The 17,506-nt window shown below is 38.5% G+C and overlaps 1 protein-coding gene across 28 annotated transcripts in view; it reads left to right on the top strand.

Moving 5' to 3' along the window:
* LOC126604494 (mitochondrial Rho GTPase 2-like) overlaps positions 1–17,506 on the top strand; it is a 36,466-nt gene that overhangs the window by 18,593 nt on the left and 367 nt on the right. Inside the window, exons 1-9 of one of the 28 annotated variants that reach the window (XR_007616625.1) lie at positions 5,762–6,327; positions 6,805–6,906; positions 7,033–7,089; positions 7,806–7,882; positions 9,464–9,540; positions 15,206–15,263; positions 15,433–15,475; positions 15,603–15,693; positions 17,327–17,439. Coding sequence is in view for 2 of the 28 variants with exons in the window: in XM_050271770.1 (XP_050127727.1) it covers positions 5,192–5,232; positions 5,441–5,522; positions 5,691–5,902; positions 6,270–6,378 (444 nt within the window). In the remaining 26 variants the exon portion in view is untranslated. The other 27 variants (XR_007616626.1, XR_007616623.1, XR_007616624.1 and 24 more) reach the window with 27 other exon arrangements.

Here is a 17,506-nt window from a genome sequence, read left to right as displayed (position 1 = left end):
AGGGTTTCCCTATTTATAGAATTGGATATGTCGAGCAATTTCAAAACTTTAAGATTCCTAATCGAGTTAGCAACTCTAACATGATTGGTTCATCTAAAATGCACCATCGAGGAAAATGAGGAGCATGACGATTCATCTGATGCAACACAACCTCCCTAAAGATTCTCCACACTTTTCTTCACGCCGTTCAACGGAGATTCAGACCCTGATCGAATAACTAGCGAAGTGTTATGACACTTCACAAGCAGGACAAAGTCTTGATGTGTAAAGTTTTTGCTATGACTTTGCAAAGAGCAACACATGATTGGTTCCACACTGTGGACCACTATCTATTGGTATTTTCTAGGAACTTCTTTGTTTTCACAATATACGTCCTACTAAGTAGGCAAAATTTTTCAGATCACCTTTTCCGCGTGGTGAAGAAGCCCAATAAGTCTATCCAGTAGTACATTCAGTGCTTTGAGACTAAAATGGCTAAAATTTTCAGCTGCGATGAAATAGTCCCATAGATAGCTTTCAAGAGAGGATTGCCAGTAGGTTATCACTCTGCAGAGACATTACCACGACCCCAAAGCAAACCTTAGCTAAGCATTTTGACTTAGCAAAGGGCCATGCAATTTAGGAAGATAATAAGCGAGCAAGAAAGGCACCCAATTCAATCACAAAGTAGAAACCATCCAAGAAAGAAGCCGATTACAAAAGCTCAATCAAGATAGAGTGCGGAAAGAAGTGACAGCGACGTTCCACATTATACGATAATTCTTCCAAGATGACCTATACTAAGTTCAACGTCCCTGTCCACCAAATCTACAACGCATTCACGAAAGCATCGCTTATGAGGGGCAAGAAGGATTAAATTAAGTATTGTGTCTTTCACAAGGCAACTGACCACCTGATAGACAAATGTATAAACTGGAAGAACCATCTCCAAAAGTTAGTTAAGTAGCATAGATGTACAAAGTTTCGCAGAGACAAGGCAAAGTAGCAGACCAAGGATGTAGAAACACCAGGCGCCGTGGCACAGAAAGTCATTTGGATTAATTCGATCATCGCCGAATTAGAGCACCTTGCTTATATTGCCAAGGAGAAAATGAGAAAGATCCACCAAGCTATGATGTCTAGGTGTAGGCTAGTGATCTGGAAGACAACGATGCATTCATCATCAATATCTAGATTGCTTATGCGAAAGTAGATCGCATACATGTAGATAAAGGAAATGTTGCCAAATTCTTTCAACACTTCATCATCAATAAACTTGGCATGAAGAAGATTATCACTAAGAAGTCTAGTCTGCTATCTGGTTGTAATGGTGCCACATCTACCACCATTGAGCTCAACGTCTACACACCTCTTATCGTCAGTTTTCAGAAGTTTGCAATCATCGATGAACCATCGCTCTACAATAACATCTTGAACAAGCCATAGATGTACAAGATCACCACCCAGACTTTAAGCAAATGTCAGAAGATTTAATTTCTCATCCTCAACGGTGGAGTAGGTGAGATCCGGACTGTCAAGCCATGACCAAAATGTGCGCCCAATCAGAGGACAACAACAGGGAAAGAGTTCACCCAATCAACAAAAACAGATGACAACAAGAAGACTCGAGGCAACTCAAACCATGATCAAGCAAGCGAACTATTACCAGACTCCACGATAGAGGAATAAGGATGGAAGCCAGAAGAGTATGCCATACATGTCATACTTGATCCAGATCGCCTCAAAAGGAAGGCGAGGATAGGCAGGCTCAGTACATGGAAGAATAACGAACTCCCGTGTTTCTTTAGGAAAACAAAGACGTATTTGCATGGTTCCCTTTAGACATTTGCTGTAAGCTGCACGTAGATCCAAACTTCAAGCTCGTGGCTCAAATGTGAAACATGAAGTTGTATTTCACTATAGTACATTCAAAGTCTCCTCAGACAGATTTCTTGGCTACTTAGTCACCCAACGAGGATTGAAGCTCATCTAGAGTAAATGAAAGCCATCCACAAGCAGCAGTACTTGAAAAAGTACTTGTCGCAACCTCCTCTCATTTCCAAGCCGCATACAAACGAATATCTTTATCTATTCTTAGCTGTTTCAGATTTAGCAGTCAGCTCTACTGTAACGCCCCAGAAAAATTTCAAGTTTTGGGGTGCTATCAATCTTTGTAGGTCAATGACGTAAGGTATTCGCGCGCAATGGTAATTTGGAAAGCCCATTGAAACTACCTAGTAGGACCACATTGACGAATTTACTACATAATACGGTTCAGTAATATTCATCTTCACTTGTACGTGAGAGGTTTTAGGTTTGATTTTTGCCAAATGCGACTTTGAATTACATTATTGCTAGCTCATTTTAAAGCTTAGTCCAATCTCCTACCCTTTAATTAGATAATATCGCTTGTTAAAAAAATGGTAAAATAAAATATTGCCAACATAAAATAGCAAACGCATGAAGAAAAAGAAGGAAACAAGTAGTAAAGTCAAATGATTTGCCGCATATTACATAGAAAGCATAGAAATCCCACATATTACATAGATTAATACACTTTCCATGCACTTCACACTCAAGAGTTGAACAAAGAGGAGTGCAGAAGAGAACACAGAGTGTGAAAGTCAATACCCATTGTGAATAATTACTATAAGTCTACATTGCTGACATGTTATTTAAACACACATACAACATAAAATAGAAGTAAATTACGAAAGAAAAAAAAATAAACACGACCACACTGAATACTTTGCACAATCACTCATTGATGAAGCACCATGGCCTTAGGTTGGAAGCTTGTTGAGCCAATTTAGGTTGAAATCTTCTTTGATAACCTTTTTGTGTACGTTTATGAGAAATGATAAGAAGGGTTCCCATTGATTGGATAAATCAAAAGATAATCAATGAAGAGTTGAACGATGAGGAGTGCAGACATGTTATTACATTAATGCCCATGGTAAGAACTTACAATAATTCTACACCATGTTATTTAAAATCACATTACTTTACTTTAGTCTAAAAGTAGAGGGGAGGATGGCACTGTGCAATTGAGAGCTGATAATTCCACCCCATTGTCTTATCTGGCCGCCCACATTTTAATAAAAAAATTGATGCCCTTTATACCCTCTTATAAAATGACAAAAAATACTTGCTTCCATTGATCTACAAGTACACCCTTAATTCACACCAAAAATAACAATTCATGGACTAACACAAAAAAGCTACATTCTTGTTCAGATTTTATCATTCTACGTTGCTTCTGGGTGTCTCGATCACGCCCTCAAAGTTTTTGAAAATGTCGAAAACCCGGTACTAATGTGTGGAACTAGATGATCATAGGCCACACTACCTATTCGTATGTATCAGTGCAAGGTTGTTAGTGAGAGAAGGGGAACATGTGCACTGGAGGGTTTGGGAAGTGGGTATGGATCCACCGTGTTTGGTCAGACGAGTTCGATTAATTTTGTATGCAACAAGTGGAGGGTCGGGTGGTGGTGTGGAGTATGCACGCTGGGTGTTTTATGGTATGCGTGAGAGGAGTGTTGTGAGTTGGGGTGTACTCATACACATATATGCCAGCTGCGGTTTAATTGATGACGCCTATAAGTTATTCAAGCAGATGCCAAGAAGAAGAACTGTCTCATGGACCAACATCATCATTGGGTTTGCAAAACAAGATCGTGGGGAGGAAGCTCTTCGTATCTTTCGCTGGGTTTGCAAAACAAAGTCGCTGGGCTTATTAGCTAATATTTATTCCACTACAAATAAAAAAGAATTTAAATGTATAGTTGAGGTTATTTTAGGTATAATAACGGGTGGAGAAATAGTGTTTTAATTTTTTAACATTTTATAATGGGTGAAATTATAATATGGGTGGGCAAATAGGACAATGAGATGAGTTTAGCAGTACTCGTGCAATTTTGGGCTGATTTCAGTTTATTTACGAAAGAGAGCTGCTAGACCTATCCCGTTGTCTTATTTTCTCACCCAGGTTATATTTACACCGACTATAAAAAGTTAAAAAATTAAAATGTTATTTTCCCACCCATTATTATTCCTAAAATAACCAATGTGTGTGTGTGTGTAATTAGAAGAAAATGGGTGAACAGCTGCACTGGTGTTCCCAACAGATGAACAGCATCACAGATCCAAAAGAAGTAAAGGGCAAACAAAAGAACTCCCAACACAGCACCTCCAACAAATGTCAGGAATTCTCATAGGAAAACGTGAAACAAATTGCACCCTAACCTAATGAAAATTAAAATAAAAAGTCACATAGCTATGCTTCAATTATACGATGTTGACAAATCAAGATAACCCACATAAAATTATCTTTTACCTCTTCGACATAAACATAATCATCTACTTTTTTCATAGAAACATCATCTTCTGAGTTCATTCTTTTTGCTTTCTTTGAATGATTTTGCTTTCTCTGAATGAAAGGAGATGAGAATGATGAGTTAGGGTTTAAAGGAAATAAATCGTCTAAACATAGCGTGAGAGTTATCAAGCCCAAAATTTTCTTTTTTATTTTTTTATAAAAAAAAGTAATGCAAAAGGGGTAACTAAGGTCCTTATTAGTCATTTTACAAATTGATAAATTTGTAATTAAAAACTTCATAAAAGGGTGAGTGAAAAAATAAGACATTGAAGTGAGAATAACAGCTATCTTTACGAAATTACTAATGAAGCTCTCTGCCCCCTGATCTAACGTAATTTGCAAAATTGCCACTGGGCTTCAGAAAGGGCTTTGGGTATTTGGGCTGGACTTTCCGTTCAGATTGGAATTTTCGGTTTTGGATGGATTACGTGTCCCATCATCGTAGAAATTTCCGTTTCAACTTCTCTCTCGCAAGCCTCTGCTTCCGCACAACGAAATAACGCACAACTCCAACCTCCACCACCACAAAACATCAAAATCTCCTCCGAAAACGACTCGGTCCCGACCACCGGGTCAACTTGCCCGTTCGACGACGACGGTTACCTGGGCTACGACCCCCGACTCTCCTCCCAGCGATTCGACTCCGAGTCGCTCAAGGACTCCGCCACCTTTTCCCCAATCTTCCACGGCTCCGCCGTAAACGACGCTTTCGCCACTCAGCCGGCGTCGGAGGCCTTCTCTCCTCCGTCGATCTACGCCGAATCGAACGGCCAGGGCTTTGATGGAGGGTTTGGCGCGTCCGACGATCCGATTTTGTCGGCTCCGTCGGAGATGCTGCCTGAGGAGGGCTTCGCTCTCAGAGAATGGAGGAGGTAGGGTCTCGAATTCTGATTGTTTTCGGCTGTTAGGATTCATGAAGTCCTGAAGTAACTGTAGCTTGCGTGAAGTCCTGATTTATCTCCATGTTTTTCTACCTTTTTTCCTTTGACCCTTTTGTTATTTGTGGATAAAATAATGTATGTTCCTATCATGGTTTCTCCAAAAATAGATTTTTTAATATGCTGTTTACTGAAATTTCAGTTCTTGGAGTGAATCTCCTTATAAGGATGCTGCAAAGAGAACGGCATCTGGGAATTTACCTCTTAATGCATTTTTGTCTGAGGTATCTTCCTTTTCATTGCTACCCTGTTTAAATTAGCTTACATTTGCTCTTCATGATTTTTTTTCCCATTTATTTTGGATGTACATGTTTCCCTTTTTTCTTTGTTTAAAGAATCTCCTTAAGCCAATTGTAAATTGTAACTATATCTTTGTTTTTTTGTGATTCCAGTGGGCCCTCATGACACTGTTAAATCCAAAGCGAAGTTTGGCGAATTTGATATATGTTGGATACAATGGCAGTCCTGCTTCAGCTATCCATGTTACTAGAAGAAGATCAGTAGATCATAAAAGCCAAAAAACAGAAAGAAATGTTTTCAGCTGCTTCATTTTTGGTCCTAAAAATGCAGGAAAATCCGCTCTTTTAAATTCATTCATAGGAAGGTATGGCTTTCCCCCTTCACTGTACTCAACATAGTTAATTAGTTCCGTATATTATAAATGTGAAGAGAAAGGGTACCACCATACCTAATCCCATTTTCTTAATCTTTGGTATAACAAAATTTATTGGGTGATAACTTCCCAGCTCTCAGATGCTGTTATAGTTCTACACAAATGAACTATTTTGCTCCTGAAACTACCCAATTATCTTTTCTTTTTTCTTTTCAAACTGAGACAAAGCTCACCGTGTCTGCTATCCCTTTCCTGTTTGACTATGGTCTATCTTCCATTTTAGAAAATATTTGTGGTGACTCTAGATTTATTCTTTCATTTGGCTTTGTTAAGTTGTTGTTGCCAATTTTGACCTCAGGCTTTCCTCAAAGAGTGAGGCTATACCTACTGGTGAGTGTTATGCAGTGAAGATTGGGGTGAGTACTATCATATATAACACTTTTAGCTTTGAGAAAGGGAACGGGTAAGGGAGGTACGGGTATGGGTTTTTACGGCCGGTTTCTAGGGAGGTGGTCTGGTGTCAGTGCCTTCACAGGATGGAGGTGTGATATGGGGGAGAGAGGAGAGGGGGTTGGTTGTAGAGAGAAGGTGACAGCGGGTGCACGATTAGGGGGACAGAAAGAGAGTTGATTGGGTACAAGATTTGAGGGTAGGGTTGAGGGAATGAGTGTGTTGGCTGCAGAGAGATGGTGGGGTTGAGTTAGTGTCACTCCCTCTTTGTCACTTATCTCTTCCTCCATCTATGACATCTTCGTTTTGGGGTCAAAATATGTTCGCTTTTACATAGAAATTTGAGTGTTTTATTTATTTATTTGGGTTTTTGTAGCTGATACATATTAGGTTTGTGTTTCTGGGTTTTATCACTAATTGTCAATTGGATTTTCTGGTTTCAGTAATAGGTGGAGGCATCGACTAATCATCTGGCTGATCAGCAGATGCCAGTTTATAATCTTGCATTGAAGATTCTTTGTCAGGTTATCAATGTATCATTGAAGGTAGCATGGTGGCTGATCTTATAAAGAAAACTAAGAATTCTGGATTTAATTGTTTACCTGCTTCTTTTGTACTCAAGTTATTGGGCTTTGCGAGGGAATAATATGTTTCTTTCTGCTGAATTATAGGCTGAACCAGACACTGATGAAGTATTTGCACAAGTCACTTTACTTCCGGAATCAAATGTAAGTTGTTGGCTTGAGGATTCTGATTTATTGTGGGCGGGTAAAACTGTTTATGGGTTGAGATTCTGATGGTTTGATGTTATAAATTTTAGCAAGATGAGAATGCAGTGGAGAAGGAAATAACATAGGGTGCGCGCCCTTAAACGGGAAAAGACTTTGGTTAGGCAAAGCCAAATTAAGGAAGAGAATAGGTAGAGGCTAAAACATAATCAAGTGAAATTTTAGGTACAAAATGTCCAGTGAGTCAAGAAATTATACAATGGTGTCCAACTGCTTTCCACCACGGCCACTTGAAAAGGCTTAGTTCTTTTTCCAAGTGAAGAAATAAAATGGCACTTGAATCGTAGAAGCATTAACATCTATACTCAAATGGAAAAAAAACTGCATATTTGAAAAGAAAAAAACACACCAGCACACACTTGGAAATAGCTGGAAATATTGGCAAACCTCACAATGTATATGCATGCTTTAGCGATATTTATAATGAGGATATCTATATTAGCAAACCTCACTTATGCTCAATACACATTCTACTGTTTAAGTAATGAAGAAAACTATTCTCAATGTCTCTAGCTATTCATTTATTATCTTCAATGATTTGGAAACCTGCTACTATAGTTTTCAGAATGGTTATGTCACACTCTGCTATTCTTCCTGTCAAAATGGGGAAGGCTTGCATCTATTCAAATAATGACTTCTAAATTTTGTCTTCACAGAGAGGCTTGATTGATAGTGACGCTTTAACCCACAAGAGGAATGCTTAATCCACAACGCTGTTCAAGTCAGACAACTGGTGAATGCCTAAACTTTTGTGCTTAAATGGATTCATCAACTCAATTTTGTTGTTAATTTTTGTTTTGAGTCCATTTTCCTTTCTGCTGTTGTATTAGGATTTTAAGCTCAGTCGTTCAGGCATGACACATTTTCAGTGGGAAGTCATAAGCATAATTCATTTTTCTTAAATTAGACTCAAGATTTTTATGTGCATTATTCTTCCGTTTTAACGAATTTAATTGGCTAAGCCTTAATGATGTTGTTGATGAATCTTCACAAAAGTCCGTTTCTCTTTTAATCATTGACTAATTTTTTTCTTCGTTGGCAGTTGAGGCAAAAGGTGTTAGGTTTTTTCCAGCCCATGATAAGTTGTCCTACGTCTATAAGGGATTATAGTCTTAGAGGATTAAATTGTTTTCCCAATTGGAGTTAGTTTCTCAATTGGAGAAGGATTCATAACTAGATTCCAATTAGGATTAATAAACCTTATTGAAGAAGACCTTTATTTTGTCTATATAAAGGGACTATTGTGCTAGTTTTGAATTGGAAGGGAGCAAAACAATAAATTGTATACCACTCAAGGGATTAGAGTGAGAGAATATTGTAAAGTGTGTGCGAGAGAAAAGAAAAGAGATAGGGTATTTCTTGTTCTTGTTCTTTCAGGTGTTTCGTCATGTCCTAGTTCTAGAGATTTGGCAAGATTATTGGTTGTACTCATTATTGATATAGTGAAAGATTGTTGTTGTCCCGTGGACATAGGCACAAATTGCAGAACCACGTAAATTCTTGGTGTTATTTATCTTGGTTATTTGTTTTCGATTTCTAGAGTTTGTTCTATTTTTCCCATTCTTAAACGCGATATTCTCAACAAAAGGTTGTTGCGATTTGAATCAAATGCATACTCTGCAAGTATATGTGCTGTATGCACACATGCATATAAACTAATAAAATATATATACATGATTTCATGTGTTAAGGATTGTACTTATTCTTAAATAAAGGTTCTGCTGACAAATAAGTTTAACAATATGATCTTAGAACTTATCTTGAAACTTTGTATAGCTGAAATATTATTCATCAATTGTAACTTACCCTGTTGCTATTGGCTAATGACAGTGGCTGTGAAGATTGTACTTATTCTCTTCGTAGATGCAAGGCTAGAAATTAAGTTTCTCTTCGTAGATGCAAGGCTAGAAATTAAGTTTGTATGGGGTTAAATCAATTGATGCTATAGTATTTGTTAAAATTGTTAGATTTAGGGGTTTGGTAAATTGATTTTAGTAATGTTGTTTGTGGTTTGGGTTCTCCTTTTGTTTTAGATAGATGGTGCTTGATTGTGGTTTAAGTTTTTTTTATTATTATATTCCCTGCACGTTGCAAAATTCTGGTACTATTTGGGGATTTTGGAGTTGAAAGTCTAGGGTTTAGGGGAATCAAAAGAAGGGATGTCTGCGTTTCGGAAATGTGTTTTTAAGGTACCTTTAACTCCTAATTGCCATTTGGCATTCAATATATATTCTATTGCTTGCTGGGGTTTACCCTTGTGAGCATTTTATTACATTTCTTCTTGCTCTCTGACTGAAAATTTTAAATGCTATAGGTGAATGCAAACGCTGCAAAATCTGGCCTGAAAAACGGATGAAAGCCAGCATTTCGACCTGCTGCTGCAATACACAGGTGTGTTGAAAACTTTCCCAAATCCTCTGTGCTTACACAATTATACATGTGTGTATGTACAGCTTTATACATGCATCTGTGGAAATACATACGTTTGAGCCTGGTTTTTGTTTTAGATTTATATGCTGGTTGTCAGGTTCTAGCTGTGTGAAGTTTATGTCTTTAATTTTAATTTTTTTATGAAAGTAGCTCATGTTTGCTTACCTGGCGGTGGTTGTTCTGATTTAGTGGTTAAAAATGGAAATTTCACTCGCAGTAAGCAATTAATTGAGGTTCATGCATGCATCATTGGTGTAAATTTGAGAGATGGAATAATATGTGTGTAAAGTCCTTTTGGTTTTTTATTGCATTGTTTAGGTGGTGAATTGCACGGAAAATGGGGGTTACAATTCATTTAATTTGAGCAAAACAATGGCATTTAAGCTTAGTTGGTTAGTGAGGATTAGAGTCAATAAGGCGCCATCTGTCTTTATCAGAAATCTGAATTCATTGAATGATGAATGATATCTAAAAGCTCATTATTGTCCTGTGAAACCTCATAAATTATCGATTCCTTGCTTTCTACGTACAATGTTTCATATTCTATTTTCTAATTTTCTGATTTTGGGGTGGAGGGAGTGCTAATATGGTTCTCTTCTTTGATGAGGTGTTTAAAGAAACAGAAAACTTCCTCTGTAAGTTTTCAATTGTATTGATTGAATGAATACTTTACGCACTGTGTAGATATATATAGCCTTTGGCTATTTACATAGATACCCCTGACTATCCTAACTAATCTCAACAGGTACCACAACTAATTACATTCAGTTATTTAACAGTAATAGAATTATTAACAGTAACAGAATTGGATGACTTGTCATTCTCCCTAATACACCCCCTCAAGCTAGAAGGGGAATCAGAAATGAGTCCAATTGGAAGCTTGGAACACAGATAGGTGAATCTGTTTTTAGACAGGGACTTGGTATGAAGATTAGCCAATTGGTCTTCATTGCAAATAAATCGGACTTGAAGAAGTTTGGCTAGAACCAATTCTCTAATATAGTGGTAATCAATCTCAACATGCTTTGTTCGAGCATGAAAGACAGGATTAGAGGCTAATGAGATTGCTGAAATGTTGTCACACCAAAGAGTAGGCAATGTAGATAGAGGATAGTGTAGATCTTTGAGAATTTTGCAAACCCAAGTGATTTCAGCAGCTGTGTGAGCCGTGCAACAGTACTTTGTTTCTTGGCACTCCAGCTGATAAGATTATAACCCAGGAAGACACAATAGCCAGTGGTTGAGCGCTTGTCAAATGTGCAGCCAGCCCAATCAGCATCAGAGTATGTTGAAAGATGGACAGGACCTTTAGTGAACCACAAACCATGGGAAAGAGAACCTTTGAGAAATCTGAGAATCCTTTTTGCTGCCTGAAGGTGTTGCTCTCGGGGAGCATGCATGAATTGGCAGATTTGGTTCACAACAAAGGCAAGATCCGGTCTAGTCCAAGTGAGATATTGTAAACCACCAACAATGGAACGATATTCAGTAGGATTGGACAAGGGAGGCCCACTATGATCTAGTTTCTTAGATCCAAGAGGAGTGCAACAAGGTTTTGCACCCTCCATGTTGGTTTTCTTAAGAAGATCCAATAAGTACTTTGTTTGGTGGAGAAATATACCCTGTGAAGATCTATGTACCTCTAAACCCAAGAAATAGTGTAAAGGACCAAGGTCTTTCACTGGAAATTGGGCACTGAGTTGCTTGATAAAGTGTTGACAAAGTTGAGGATGGGGTCCAGTGATAAGAATATCATCAACATAGACAAGAACAATCACCAACTGAGGACTATTGAGAACAAATAAAGAAGCATCGGAAGAGGATTGTGTGAACCCAAGAGAGTGAAGAGCTTGAAACAGTTTATCAAACCGAGCTCGAGGAGCTTGTTTAAGACCATACAAAGACTTCCTCAACTTACAAATAGAGGTAGGATGTAAGGGATCAACAAAACCAGGGGGTTGTTGCATGTAGACATCCTCCTTTAAGTCTCCATGAAGGAAGGCATTACTAATGTCTAGCTGATTGAGAAACCAATTATATTGCATAGCCAGGGTAAGAAGAATCCGAATTGTAACCGGTTTGGCAACTGGACTAAAGGTTTCTTGAAAATCAATACCTTCTTGTTGATGAAAGCCCTTGGCCACAAGTCGGGCTTTGTATCTGTCAACTGTGCCATTGGGCTTTTTCTTAATGCGGAAGACCCACTTGCAGCCAACAATGTTTTGAGAATGGTGAGAAGGAACAAGAGACCAAGTACCAGTGGTCAACAATGCATTGTATTCATCTTGCATAGCTTGCCTCCAATGAGCATACTTAGAAGCTTGTAAGTATGTGTTAGGAACATAGTCAAGATCCACTGGAAGTGGGTGCTTAGTTGCTGCATGGCTCTAGGTTTGAATATCCCAGCCTTTGATCTTGTAATCATAGGATGGGAATTAACAGGGACAAGAGGATGACTTGGGTGATTTTGTGACAAAGATGAATGTTCTGAAATGGGAACAGAACATGAAGAATTACCTACTGAGATGAGGTTAGTGGAGGAAGAAGTTTGAGTAACAGGAACAGGCACAGAAACACATAATGGTGATGCAGAAGGATGACTTGAGACAGGAGGAATGTGTGTGTGAAATTGGAGATCCAGAGAGGATGAAAGTGGTGATGAGAAAGGAGGAGAACTTGTAGCAGGATTCTGGTGCGGCAGCAACTGAAAAGGATAAGTACTTTCATCAAACACAACATGGCGAGAGATATAGATGCGATTGGTGACAGGATCAAGGCACCTATACCCTTTGTGTTGAAGACTATATCCCAAAAAGATACAACTTTTGCTCTTGGGATCCAATTTGCTATGAATATAGGGTTTGAGCCAAGGAAAACATTGACAACCAAACACCTTTAGTTTAGAGTAGTTAGGATGGCGGTGAAACAACTCCCAAGGTGACTTTGAAACTCCTGAGATGGGAAGACGATTAATAAGGTAGATGGCAGTGGAGAAAGCTTCTACCCAAAAAAGATGAGGGACATGAGAGGCAACAAGTAAAGTTCTAGCTGTCTCAACAAGGTGCCGGTGCTTGCGTTCTGCACAACCGTTTTGCTCAGGGGTATGGGGACAGCTGAAATGATGAAGAATGCCATGTTTGCTAAGATATGATGCAAAAGAATGACTTGTAAATTCACCCCCTGAATCTGAACGCAGAACTTTTATTTTATTTCCAAGTAAATTTTCTACATAAGGTTTGAATACAACAAATGTAGAAAATACATCAGCCTTGGATTTCAAAGGAAAGAACCAACTATATTTGCTATAGTCATCAACAATAAGCAAATAATACTGAAAACCACTATTGGATTTGACCGAGGCAGGTCCCCACAGATCATAGTGTAGTAGCTGAAGACTTTGAGTTGTTGATGAAGTAGCTGCTTTAAATGGGAGCTTATGATTCTTAGCCAGTGCACAATCTGAGCAGAAAAAATCCACAGTAGGCTTGCCTTGTAAAGCAAGATTATTAGTTGAAATTAACCTTCTGAAAATGGAGGAGGAAGGATGACCCAAGCGCCTGTGCCAAACTTTAACAGGAGCTTTAATGCTGAGTAAGGTTGTATGTGAAGAAGAATGAGAGTTGCTGGAACTTTGAAGAGGATAGAAACCATCTTTAATTGGTCCCCGTAAAAGCATCTTCCCCGAAGTACGATCCTTGACATAGGATCCATAAGGGTCAAGTGTCAACGAACAATTATTATCATGAACAAACTGATAAGCAGATAAGAGATTATGTTTTATGTGAGGAACATGTAAAACATTTCTTAGTTGAAAGGAGGTATGAGGAGTGTGCAGAGAAGATGAACCAACATTAAGAATAGACAAACCTTTATCGTCTCCAATATACACTTTATCCTCGCCAGTGTAGGGAGTAGGAGAGGTAATGTTAGCAACATCATTAGTGATGTGAGAGGTTGCACCAGAATCAATTAACCAAGGCTGAGATGGTTTAGCAGAATAATGAGCACACATGGCAGCGAGTTTAGCTAGAGGAATACGACCACTGATATCCGGATTCATACGATCAAAACAGTCAATAGCTTCATGACTGGTAGAACCACAGATTTGACAAGGAACTTTGAAGTGAGAAGAACCTTGATTGTTGCGAGAGCCTTGATAACCTCGATTGCCACGATTGTTGGTAGAGGTACCACGATTTCCTCGATTACCTCGATTGGAAAAGAACTGCCCCTTAGTATTCCTACCACGATTGGAGTTGAACCGAGATGCAGAGTGAAGAGGTTGATACTGAGCAGCAAATGCAGATGGAGTAGGAAGTAGGGGAGGCTGAGATTGCACCGAGAAGGCCTGGAAAGGTTCAGTAACAGGAGATGAACTGACAGTTTTGCGCCTTGCCATAGACAATTCCTTTGTAAGAAGGCCATGAAGTTCATCAAGAGAGGTAGAGGACAATCGAAGCATGATAGAATCTATAAAAGACTCAAATTCATCAGGCAAGCCATGTAGTGTGGCTGCAATAAGATCTCGATCAGTCACAGAAGCACCAGCGGCTTGCAAGGAATCTGAAATTTCCTTTAGATCTTGAAGATATTCAGAGATGGAACGAGATCCTTTTTGAACAGATTGAAGGCGCGATCGCAGTTGATGGATATGAGCTTCTGAAATGCCACCAAAATGCTGTTCAAGCTTCACCCAAAGCTCTTGAGATGACGAAACCCCAACCGTGAAAGGAATGATTTCCTCAGAAAGTGTGGAATTCAACCAGATCAAAAGATTTTGATCTTTTTCATACCATTCCTCAAAGGCAGGATTGATGTGACGATCAGGAAGAAATGGCGATGGACAGAATTCGGTACCATCAATGATGCCAAGAAGCTTGTAACGCCGGAGAATCGGGCCAAACAGTGCGCGCCATGGTAGATAATTGGATCTTTTCAGCTTGATCGGCACCATGCTACCGATGTTGTGGATGGTAAGAGAAGTGTAGGAATTCATAGGACTTGGATTACAAGAGGAATTAGGGTTTGGGCTCGAAGGGGAGATGACCGGAGAAGACGATCCAGTCGACGGAGCCGCCATTACTGACAGAAATCAAGATCGTAGAAGACAAATCGAAGGATCAGAGAAGAAGAATAACAAGAATCGATCACAAATCGATCGATGAAGCGAGCGGAAAAAAAAGATCGAAGCTGTGAAGCAAGATGGCGAGATACCATAAAGAAACAGAAAACTTCCTCTGTAAGTTTTCAATTGTATTGATTGAATGAATACTTTACACACTGTGTAGATATATATAGCCTTTGGCTATTTACATAGATACCCCTGACTATCCTAACTAATCTCAACAGATACCACAACTAATTACATTCAGTTATTTAACAGTAATAGAATTATTGACAGTAACAGAATTTGATGACTTGTCATTCTCCTTAATAGTGTTGTCTCAAATTTCCTTTCCCAAACGATAATTAATAAAATAGAGGACCAATTATGTCTTTGAAAAGCAAATTTCTTTGTCTATGTTGCTGAGTATTTGCAGCTTGCAAGTTTCGTTGGTTATTATATTTGATTGAGTTAAACTTGGATTTCTGGATTTTGACTTTTCCATTTGTTTCTCTGTTGCAGAGTTGGCTTCATTTCAGTCCATTAACTCTCTAAATAGGTCCAATAACTCACTAAATAGGTAAGTTGAGAAGAATTCAGCATTGCATCTCTTTTTTAATCATGGCTCAGATGGTCAGATATATTTTTTTTTTGGTTATCTTTGGGCCCACTGTAAAAGAAAATTGTACTACAGTTTGATATAGATGTAGTATAATATACTGATTTTCAGGGATTTTTGGTCTTTGCAGGGTTCTATCTGGCTGAGCAAATGCCTTTGCCTTCGCTCTGTAGGTATAATTTCTTTCAAGCAAGGCAATATAACTATGACATTCATAAAATGGTTGTTGAGGCAACACTGTAGCATCTTATTAGTTCCTTTATTAGTTTGATTCTAATTTAATAATTTTGTATAATGTAGAGTAGAAATCTCAAACTTCTTATATGAATGATGTTTGCGTGACGTAGAGAAGGGGTTGACCTTTGAATTGGGGCTGTTGCTGGATTGGCAGGTAAAATTTGAAACTTCTATGAATGTTTGTTTATTTCATGCTTTCTTGTTCCCTATTTGTGCCTTTCTCTGCAATATGTCCACGAAGATTTATTGGGTGAGGGAGGTATGGGTTTTTAGGGCCGGTTTCTAGGGAGGTGGTCTGTTGTCAGTGCCTTCGCAGGGTGGGCGCATTATATGGGGGAAGAGAGGAGAGGGGGTTGGTTGCAGAGAGTGGTGCGTAATTTGGGGTAGATAAGGGAGGGGCTTGGTTGCAGAGAGAATTAGGGGGACAGAAAGAGAGTTGATTGGGTGCACGGTTTGAGGGTAGGGTTGAGAGAATGAGTGTGTTGGCTGCAGAGAGAGGGTAGGGTTGAAGAAAATTTGATGATTGTTTAAGCACAAACTGGCCGCATTGATGATTCTTCGTAAAATTTCGCAACTTTGGTGAAATACTCATGATTCCTGTTTGTGTGTATTTATCAACTTTTGACTGTTTTTTGTTGAAATCATGATGTTGAGCTTACATAAATAGTTAAATTAAGAGACCAATGTTGGACTGTTAGTTCAAAATGTGTTTTGTTTTAATTTTAATCTTTAGCATACGAAGATATACCGTCCTCATGTTATTTGGTTCAACAATTGGATTGTTATTAAGAGTATACTATGTTTTTCTAATTTTTGTTTTTGGACATTCAGCGTTTGAATTTAATGTAAGGAAAATGATTTGCAAAATGCCCTTTGGGTCTATGTATCAGTTAGTTCTTCTCTGTCTTTATAAGGTTGATTACTTTCATACTAACTCTCTGTGGAATTGTGTAATTGAACTGTAAGTCTAACTACATTTTTTGTGGGGGATAGACAGCCATTATACTATAAATTTTGTGAAGTAATAGGTAACCAAACATTAGAAAGACTCGAAAACTGGTGCAGTGGGAAAAAGGGTGCCTCTTTCAAGAGATGCAATTTGTTAATTTGAAAATTAGATTGGTCAAAGTTGCACGCCAATGGCGTTATTCCTAAGTTTCTTGCTTTCTCTGCAAGCAAGGGCTTCTCTACAAAGATGTCCATAATTGTTTTAACTTTTTAGTTTTTATTAGGCACTTATATGGTTATGCCTGTGTTCTCTACCTCCTCCTGTGACTCTTTTTTCTTTTTCTTATTCTTCTCTTTGTGCAACTTCCAAATATGGTGGAATCGGTGGAGCTCCCCACTCGCCTAGGCATCTTTCCTTTATGAAACAAGGTCCTTCTACCCTGCACCATCTTCGAATTCATTGCACTTCACCCGGCAGGTACCTTTGAGCCTTAAAATTTGTCTTTTGATTGATTGTTTTTTCTATTTGAATCCTGAGAAAACTGTGTGCTTTAACTGGTAGCTGTTTTAGCTCAGCACAAACTTTATAGCTCTGCAATTACTATGCTTGCTTGGAAATTATGTTCCTTTTTATGCTCTTTGTTGCCCAAACTGTGTCGTTTACTTTTTGCTGCAAAAATTTTGCATATTTTGTTCTTGAATTTTGCTAGAGTTAATTTCAAATGCCAACTTTCCTTTTTCCTTTTTTTAGGTAATTGATCGTTATGCGGTTTGTAAGTTGGATTTTTCTAATTGGTGGATTATCGAATTGATAAAATTGAGGAATTTGATTAATGTAGTGTCAAATTGGTGGAGCATGAGTTATGGCAGCGGGAAGAGAAGGGGTTAATTGGTATTCTTCCTGTTCAAGGTGTTGACGAGGCAGCAACAGTGGACTCTGTGTTGTCTCAAGGTGATTCTGCTTATTTCTCCATTTGTTACAGATGAGTGGATGCCTATGATTAAGTGAAGGTGAAGTC

The sequence above is a fragment of the Malus sylvestris genome, chromosome 15 (genome assembly GCF_916048215.2).
Source record: "Malus sylvestris chromosome 15, drMalSylv7.2, whole genome shotgun sequence".
Classification (NCBI taxonomy): Eukaryota; Viridiplantae; Streptophyta; class Magnoliopsida; order Rosales; family Rosaceae; genus Malus; species Malus sylvestris.
The sequence above is the reverse complement of the archived record's forward strand: the minus strand, read 5'-3'. Positions and strand labels throughout refer to the sequence as shown.